The 8,510-nt window shown below is 60.8% G+C and overlaps 2 protein-coding genes across 2 annotated transcripts; both read right to left on the bottom strand.

Moving 5' to 3' along the window:
• Positions 1–1,372: 1,372 nt before the first annotated feature.
• Positions 1,373–3,292, bottom strand: LOC135575729 (large ribosomal subunit protein mL38-like). Its single transcript, XM_065034496.1, has 3 exons — positions 2,480–3,292; positions 1,943–2,079; positions 1,373–1,606 (listed from the first exon to the last, which is right to left on the bottom strand). The coding sequence occupies exons 1-3, from the start codon at positions 2,815–2,817 to the stop codon at positions 1,470–1,472; spliced, it is 612 nt and encodes a 203-aa protein (XP_064890568.1). The 5' UTR covers positions 2,818–3,292; the 3' UTR covers positions 1,373–1,469.
• Positions 3,293–4,774: 1,482 nt separating this feature from the next.
• LOC135575730 (arf-GAP with SH3 domain, ANK repeat and PH domain-containing protein 2-like) lies at positions 4,775–8,033 on the bottom strand. The gene is made up of 6 exons (XM_065034497.1): positions 7,873–8,033; positions 6,454–7,709; positions 5,798–6,300; positions 5,548–5,686; positions 5,262–5,400; positions 4,775–4,977 (listed from the first exon to the last, which is right to left on the bottom strand). The coding sequence occupies exons 3-6, from the start codon at positions 5,812–5,814 to the stop codon at positions 4,865–4,867; spliced, it is 408 nt and encodes a 135-aa protein (XP_064890569.1). The 5' UTR covers positions 5,815–6,300; positions 6,454–7,709; positions 7,873–8,033; the 3' UTR covers positions 4,775–4,864.
• Positions 8,034–8,510: the final 477 nt, after the last annotated feature.

The raw sequence follows: 8,510 nt of genomic DNA, 5'->3' as shown, positions 1-8,510 counted from the left end.
AAAACAGTGTCCTTTCCTTCTGGGTGTCTCCGTACCGCCTGTCAGGCACCTGGCAGGATGCAGAGCCACCTTCAAGACGCTGATTTAGGCAAGATGGCCCAGAACACCCAGCAGCAGCTCTTCCTTCAGTTTTCTCCTCGGTGCTTTTCTGCCATGCCCAGGAGGGGGTGCTCTCAGACAACTTAAAACGGGCTTTGGACACCCTAATAAAAACAACCACCACGAACTCCAGGGTGCACTGAAAAAAGCCCCGAGACGGCCTCTGCGGAGCTGCCACGGTCTGGAGCTGCTGGTGCCCCCCAGCTGGGATGTTGCCTCTTCCCCATGAGGGTGGATGGGAACTGCTCATCCTCCAGATGATCAGGAATTTCAGTTTGGTCATTTGACATGGCGAATGCTTATCAAACACCAAAGAACTGGGTACAGCCCAAACCCCTCTCCAATCTCTGTTTTCCCACCAGACGCTGTGGGGTTTGCAAAGGGACCTGCCCAGTACCTGGCATCACAGCCCCGACACACTCCTGTCTGCCTGCTGCTGGCAACAAACCCTCCCCGGAGTGACCCCAACCTGGCCTGAGCCCGGGAAGCCTCATCCTGACACCGAATGTTGGGGATTTGTCCCATCCAGCCCCTGCAGAACCACACAGCCCCATGGACAACAGGACCAGGGCAGTGACCGACCCATGGACTGGGTACTGGGGAAGCCAAACCTCAAATACTTGGGGCAGTTTTGGGCCCCTCATGCCAAGAAATTCCTTGAGGTGCTGGAGCGAGTTGAGAGAAGAGAAAGGAGCTGGTGAGGGGCTGGAGCACAAGTGTGATGGAGCGGCTGAGGGACCTGGGGGTTCAGCTGGAGAACAGGAGCTGAGGGGAGACCTTCTGATCTCTGAACTGCCTGAAAGGAGCTTGGAGCCAGGGGGGGTCGGGCTCTGCTCCCCAGGAACAAGCGCCAGGAGCAGAGGAAACGGCCTCAAGTTGCACCAGAGGAGGTTGAGGTTGGATCTGGGGAACTGCTTAACAGCAAAGGTTGTCAGGCATTGGGACACCAACCCCTCTGGCTGCCATTTTCCCCAGCAGCTCCCTTGAGCCTTATTCTGGGGAACACAGCACAGAAACCCAGCAGTGTCAGCAGGAAAGGTTGCTGGGGTTAGGGATTTGGGGCCCTTGAGGAAAACTGGATTTTCCCCGTGGTTTTTGCTGCCAGGTTGTGCTGCAGTTTGGGTGTTTTCCTCCAAGACCCAGTTCCTGGAGGGCTGGGGCGGCAAAGGAGTTGCCGCCTTTAACAGGAACAAATGCAGGTCAGCTTCCAGCTCTGCAAAAACACATCCTGGGGCAGTATAGAAGGGAAAGGCTCAATGAAAGGAGCACTGAATACTTGATCTGGGTTCATTTAATGATTTTTCCAAGGAAGGATAAGCCCAGCCCTTCCAGCCAGCACAGAGCTGAGCACCTCGAGGGGAGGCCCAGCCCTAGTAAATGCGGTAGGTGGGCTCCTTGCTGTCTCGGTACCTGTCCAGGTACCTCAGGGGCTGGTGGCGTGGGAACTTCACCTGGGGAGGATGGTAAACAGGCGGCCGCACAAATTCAAACACGGGCTCTCTCATATCTGTAAAGGGGTGACAGAGAGCGATAGTGAGACGGTGCAGATCCAAACCCCAGGGCCCCCCCACACCCACCAAGGCTGGTGGAGCACGCCGTGGTGAAGGGTCTCAGTGTTATTTGAAAATGCTCCTTCCAAATGGGCGTTTAAGAGGTTGTTTCCTCAGACTGCTGTTAGTTTGGGGCAGGACGGCTCCATAAGCGCCCAGGCTGTGCTGTAACAGCTCCCAGACCAGTGCCGGGACCAGCAGGAGCCCACGGGCACAGCTCGTTCACCGGCCCTGTGCCTCCCCCCAGGGCTGCGTCACGGCTCCCCCAGCCCCCCGCACGGGCCATTTCTCACTGAGGAGCTGATGGAAGACCCAGGAAACGCAGCTGTCCCACTGGCACTGTTGAAACGCCAGCCCTGCCGGGGTCATGGCATCCTCGTGCTTTCTGTAGAAGTCAAACGTGCTAAAGGTTCTCATCTTGAGGCTGTGGCTGGAAACAAGACACAAGCACAAGAGCTGAGGTGATTCTCTTTTCTTGCAGCACTTTAGCAGGCAACTACTTCCCCACAGCACCCCAGAGGCTATAAAACAGAGGTGGAAAAGGAAGGCACGTCAAAACTTCTCCCAGCTTCTCCAGCTCTCTGCACGTTTCTGCTCCAGGCAGGAAAAAAAACACTTTCTTAACAGCCTGGTTTAAAGCAACAGGACAGCACAGTGCTTGCAGGGCTGGGATTGTGGCTTCAGGCAACACACAAACTCAGAGCAGCCCTGAACAACCATGCAGACTAAAAGGAACTTGCTCTCCTCCAGCAGTAACAACCATGTCATCAGAACATGCAAGAACAGCCTGGCCAAGAGAGCATGAACAGCCCAGCAAAAGCCTCAATTACCAGGGCGTGGGCCGAACATCCTCACTGAAATCAACGCGGCGGTCTTGCTTGAAGAGCAGGAAGATGAAGCGATGGTAGCCAGTGCCCATGGTGGGGAAGGGGGGCAGGTAATGGCAGATCTCCTTACCCGACTGGATGTCGTTGCCTGGGATGTTCGTCCTGAACACACACAAGTTTACTTCACTATATATCCATTCATTCCCCCCGGTTAGGGCCAGCACATTCCCCCAGGATTGCACATCACTCTGGGCTACATTGTGACATAACCTACACCCTGTCTGACAAGCAAACAGACAGTAGAGGCTGTTTTTACCGGAAGAAAAATCACACTCAGCCATTTTGAAAGCCAAACAGCAGCAACACCTGAACTCGCTCTGAGCCCTGAGTCCTGTGCCGAGATCCTGCTGCTGCCTCTGGGAGAAGCGTCAGGAACACCCATGGCCATTGCTTTGGCTGAGGGCTCTTCCTACGACGCTGGAGCCGAAGCGCACCCAGGAAGGCCGGGCTGCAGCAGCGGGTGCTGCCGGGCTCTGCTCCATCCTCGGTACCTGGAAGCCCGTCTCCCACCAGCCACCCACTCCCCTCTCCTGGCTTTTTGCCCTCTCCAAGCCCCTCAAAAACCAGGCTCCAGCTCAGCCTTAAACACACCCGGAATCACAGAACTATTCTGGTTGGAAAAGACCCTCGAGATCATTGAGTCCAACCATAAACCTCACACTACCAAGTCCACCACTACCCCATGTCAAACCCCTCCAGGGATGGTGACTCCAGCACTGCCCTGGGCAGCCTGTTCCAATGCCCCACAGCCCTTTGGGGAAGAAATTGTTCCCCAGATCCAACCTCAGCCTCCCTTGGCGCAACTTGAGGCTGTTTCCTCTGGTCCTGGTGCTTGTTCCTGGGGAGCAGAGCCCGACCCCCCCTGGCTCCAAGCTCCTTTCAGGCAGTTCAGAGATCAGAAGGTCTCCCCTCAGCTCCTGTTCTCCAGCTGAACCCCCCAGGTCCCTCAGCCGCTCCATCGCACTTGTGTTCCAGCCCCTCACCAGCTCTCTTGCTCTTCTCTGCACACTCTCCAGTAGCTCAAGGCTTCAACCGAAGTCTCCAAATGCACAAATCGCTGAGATGAACAGCACCTCCCGCGATGCTGCAGGACGGAGCAGCCGCCGCGGCACCAACCGCTGCTCCAGCTCATACCCCTTCCCTTCCCTTCCCTTCCCTTCCCTTCCCTTCCCTTCCCTTCCCTTCTTCTCTCGCTGTTGCTGGGAAATGGAGTCCCTGGTGGGCCCGGGATCGGACTCCAGCCCCGGCGGCTCCGCTGCCCCCCGTCCAACCCCTGCTCACGCAGGGTCACAGAGCAGATCACACAGCTGGGTCCAGGGGCTTTGAATGTCTCAGAGGAGGAGACTCCACACCCGCTCTGGGCAGCCTGGGCCAGGCTCTGGCACCTCCCAGCAAACAAGTTTCTGCTCCTGTTCAGATGGAGCCTCCTGTGTTTCAGTCTGTGCCCGTTGTCCCTCACCCTGGCGTTGGGCACCACTGAACAGAGTCTGGTCCATCCTCTGACACCCACCCTGAGATATTGATCCCATTGATCACATCCCTCTCAGCTTCTCTTCTCCAGCTCAACAGCCCCAGCTCTCTCAGCCTTTCCTCATCAGAAAGATGCTTCTTTCAGCATCTTTGTAGCCCACCGCTGGACTCTCCCCAGTAATTCCTTGTCCTTCTTAAAGTGGGGTGCCAGAACTGGACACACAACTCAGATGGAGCCTCATGAGTGCACAGCAGAAGGGGAGGATTCACCTCCCTCAACCTGCTGGCCACACTCCTCCTCATCCTCACGCACCCCAGGTACCATCGACCTTCTTGGCCACAGGAGACATTGCTGGCTCGTGGTCAACCTGTTGTCATCCTGAGCTCCTGTGACAGCTCGGCCTTGCCCGGCCTTGCAGCTCGGCACCTGCTGCTGCTCCTCCGGTTACCAACAGGCAGCCCGGCTTCTTCCACAGCCCCCTGGTTCCCCCCTCACCCCGTCCCCCCAGTTAGTGCCAGGGGGTGCTTCTGAAGCCCATGGACACCTCAGCCCCACCCGGGGTGCGGGATGGGCCTTTGCTGGCTCTGCCCTGGTGCCCACTGGTTTGCTACCTGTGATCCCTCCGGGGGGACCCTGGATAGCACTGGATCCACCTCTGGGCACCCCCAAAGAGCCTTTTTAGCATTTAGTTTTCTCCTGAAAAAGCAAACACAGCGGTGCTTTCTGCCATCCTGCCCTAGGGACCCCCACTCAGACCACACCGGCGCTTGGTTGCCCATCGCCATTTATTGCAGCTGCTGCCTGCTCAGCGCCCGGGGCGGTGGGACCGGGGCCGGGACCCCCGTCCTGCCCGGCTGTCAGGGCGCTGATTTAATGCGGTGTGGCAGCAGCTTCGGTGCCTGGGTGAGGCGTCCGGGAGATGAGGCTGGTTGGCACTTCAGCACGGCTAACAGCAGCGGGGAGGCGGTGCCTGGGGGCGAGGGGCAGGGTCAGCCACAGACACCCACCAACAGGGTCCTGCCCCCACCCTGAAGCACACAGGCTGTTGTCCCCCACTGCCCAGCACCACCCCACATGTCGCCCCAGCTCCCTCCATCTCCATCATGAGGACCGGCTGCCCCAGCAGCCAGTGCTGCCCCCACAGCCCAGCCCAGACCCCAGACCCCCGTCCAACCCTGCCCAGCTGTGGGCACAGACCCGTCCCCCCAGACAGCGGGGTGTCCTCTGCCCCCCGGTGCCCTGACAGGGCCATACTTGGCTGGCTGCTCGAGGTTGTGGTGTCTGGCATCCCCCTTTGCCTTGAGGGCAGCCCAGGGCTCTCCGTTACAGACGGCTGCTTGTTCGGTTGGTTCCCATCAGTGCCGTCCTGGCCCGACAGATGCATCGCGTCCTTCTGGGAAGGGGAGAGCGTGTGACCCAAACACGGGGCCCCATTCCACGTCCCCCAGCAACCCTCCCCCAGCCAGCTCTCCCCGGGGAAACTGAGGCACAGATCCCCCCGCAGGCTCAGCATCCCCCTCCCCACCTCTGCCATCCCTACCTTGTTGGGGCGGCGGGCACTGGGTTGGGATGGCCGTGGGGTGCTGGGCGGTTGGGGCTGGAAGCGCGGGGGCCTGACAGTGTGTGGGCCCCCACAGCTCCGCGGAACAGTGGGGTATCTGCACTCGCCCGTCCGCTCCCTGTGGGACAGGACATGGGGGTGCTCAGTGCCCGGCAGGTGGCACCCCATGTGTCACTCGACGCCAGGGAGGGGTCGGGGGGTGCTCCCTGTTCGGGGGGCAGTTACTCACGGTCCAGGCGCCAGCATGTTGAGGGGCCGGTCACAGGACAGGCAATGGAAACCAGGCAGCAGCTGCCTGGAGGGGGGAGAAAAGGGCTGGGGAGCTCCTGGGGGGCACAGCCCCACCTGCACACCAGCCACAAAAAGCCTCTGCACCCACCCCCCAAGACTGGTTCAGGAGGGCTCCTCCCACACGTGCCCCCTCATTGTGCCGCCTCTATCGCTGCGAAGCTGCAGCTGGCAGGAGCACAAGGCACAGCCACTTGCTCAGCATCCCCAGGGGCGCTGCCCACATGGCGTCCACGCCAGGTACCACACCGGCACGAGCCGGGACAGCCAGCAGGAACAGGGCCAGCACTGCCAAAGCCACCACTGTCCCCATCGCACTCACTTCCTAATCCCAGCGGCACTGTCACGCTCTGGCTTCAGCGCCTTCTCCTGGAGCTGCCCGCTGAGGTTCTTCCACCGCTCCTCCTGCTGCTGCTGGAATGCCCCCAGCTCCCGGCGGTCCAGCTGTGGACGGGTGACACCCTCACCCATCTACCCCAGGATGGGACATGGCGGTCCCCGGGGGCACAGCCGGGAGGGGGGACCCTCGCAAGGATCCTGCCTTAGGCTGCCAGGCCCCCAGGGTGCCAGTGCTGCGTGGAGGGGACGAGCCCTCACCTTGCAGTCCATCTGTCTCTGGAGCTCTTGCTGGAACCGGTGCAAGAACTTCTCCTGGACCGTCACCTCCTCCATCACCTTGTTCAGCTGCTCCACACACGCCTCAAACTGGCTGCGACTGACTTTGTCTTTGTCTGCTTTCTAGCAATGGGGAAAGACAGGAGAGTGGTTGCAGACAGGATGGAGTGACAACAGGAGTGGGAGACTTGGCCCTGTTCACCCCATCACCCCTGTGGGGTTGGTCCCGCCAGCCGAAGGGACTTGCAGTGACAGAGGGACCTGGCTTGGGACCTGCAGCCGGGCTGGAAATCCTCCCCCCACCTGGCTGGTTCTGCCAGCCAGCACCCAAGGGACAAGGGGTGTTTGTCACCCTGCCCAAAACACCCTTGGCCCAAAACACCAGGGCCCCTCGAGCCCGTACCTCATCGATTCCCAGCACCAGCAGCTCCTCCTTGTCTGCTTTCTGCTTCTTGATTCTCTCCAGGGCCTGGGACAGAGCCTTCCAAGGCAGACAGCAGCCCGTGAGCTGCCCCCCGGCCAGCCGAGCACCCCCTGCCTCCCCACCCCATCAGAAACCTCCAGGAAAGGCACTGGGAAGCTGTGCAGGGCTGCGAGCAGGGTGGCAGGGGGACAGACCCCTTGGGGTCCCAGCCTGGGCTCTGCTTGGGGCTTTCAGCCACCCACCTTGATGTCATTCTGCTCCTGCTGGCGATCCTGCTGGAGGTTTGCAAGGGCCGAGCTGAACTTCTCATAGTCCTTTTGGAGCTGCATGATGCTGGCCTGGAGGCACTTGATCTGCTCGTCCTGCTGCAGGGACTAAGAGGACAAGGCGGTGCTGAGCAAGGGGGTGGCTGCCCCGCGGGGACAGACCCAGGGTATTTTGGCTGATGGCCACGGGCTCTCAGTGCAAGCAGGACATTTGCTCAAAGGCTTTAATTCCCTTCCATTCTTCTGACTCCGACAAGCCAATTAGGGGGGCAGCGAGGGGCTCCCCTACGTTACAGCCAAGCAGAAATGCCTGGGGGGTCCTGGCAGCTCAAGCCCCCTACACCGCATCTCCTTACCTGTCTCCTCCACTTTGGATAATTTTCCACCTTGCCGCCCGCCTTCTGGGCCAGGGACTCCACCTGCTCCTCGAGCTTCTTGCAGCGCTGGAGGAGCTTCCCCAGCAGCACCCTGGTGTCCGGGCTGCAGAAGTGGCACCCTGCGTGCTCGTGTCCCCCGCTCTGCACCGTCACCCTCGGCTCGTCCGGCTGCTGGCAGGGGAGGAGGAATCAGCTCTGAGCCGGGCTGGATGCCGCCCACAAGCCCAGGTGCCGTGGAGGCTCCATGGCCCCATCCAGCCAGGGGACGTGGCCGGGACCCCGCCAGGACCCTCCCTAGCCAGCGGGGGCTGGGAGCGCTGCCCCCGGGCCTCACCTCTGCCTGCAGCTGCTGCGCTGTCTCCCTCACCAAGTTATTCACGTACTCAGCCGCAAACTGCTCCAGCTCGGCCTGGGTCGGCTCCTGCTGCTTCCCCAGCTCCTTGCGCTCTGCCTTGACCTTCTGTCCCTTGGGCCTGGCCAGCGAGACGGGGGCAGGGGCAGGCTTAGCCTTCGTGGGGGTGTCCCTCGGACCCCAAACTGGGATGCTCCCAGACCCCAGGCTCCCTCGCAGCCCTGCGGGGTAGGAAACCCTCTCCCATCATTTTACCGCGGCTGTCGGGTCATCTGGCCGCTGCCGTCTGCTTTTCTGCCGGCTCCAGCCCCCCTCATCTTTCTGGGAGCATCCTCCACCTTGCTGATCTGGGAACGGCAGTGGGGGCGGTGAGGGCACAGCCCCCTGTGTCATTCCCGCACGGGGACCCTTTCGCTGCCCCCTCCCTGCCCAAACTGGCATCCCCGCAGCCCCTCGGGGACTGCTGCCGGCTCACCTTCTCCTCCTCCCCGCGGAGGGCCCTGGCCATGTCTTGTAGGAAGGACACCTGGCACCTGAGGTCGGCCAGGATGCTGGTGATGCTCTGCCGGCCTAGAGGGACATGGTGCAAGGGGATGTGCTGTTGGTGAGGGGGTCTCTGA

Source organism: Columba livia, chromosome 18, assembly GCF_036013475.1.
Source record: "Columba livia isolate bColLiv1 breed racing homer chromosome 18, bColLiv1.pat.W.v2, whole genome shotgun sequence".
NCBI classification, from domain to species: domain Eukaryota; kingdom Metazoa; phylum Chordata; class Aves; order Columbiformes; family Columbidae; genus Columba; species Columba livia.
The sequence above is the reverse complement of the archived record's forward strand: the minus strand, read 5'-3'. Positions and strand labels throughout refer to the sequence as shown.

Excerpts from the sequence above, each read along its gene's own strand:
- LOC135575730 (XM_065034497.1), bottom strand. Across the intron at positions 5,401-5,547 it reads GTGCCCGCCGCCCCAACAAG|AAGGACGCGATGCATCTGTC; the intron begins GTAGGGATGGCA and ends TCCCCTTCCCAG. Across the intron at positions 4,978-5,261 it reads AACCTCGAGCAGCCAGCCAA|GCACCGCCTCCCCGCTGCTG; the intron begins GTATGGCCCTGT and ends CCTCGCCCCCAG.
- LOC135575729 (XM_065034496.1), bottom strand. The coding sequence starts at position 2,817 with ATGGCTGAGTGTGATTTTTCTTCCGGTAAAAACAGCCTCTACTGTCTG. Across the intron at positions 2,080-2,479 it reads GATGTTCGGCCCACGCCCTG|CCACAGCCTCAAGATGAGAA; the intron begins GTAATTGAGGCT and ends TCTTGTTTCCAG. Across the intron at positions 1,607-1,942 it reads GGTCTTCCATCAGCTCCTCA|ATATGAGAGAGCCCGTGTTT; the intron begins GTGAGAAATGGC and ends ACCCCTTTACAG.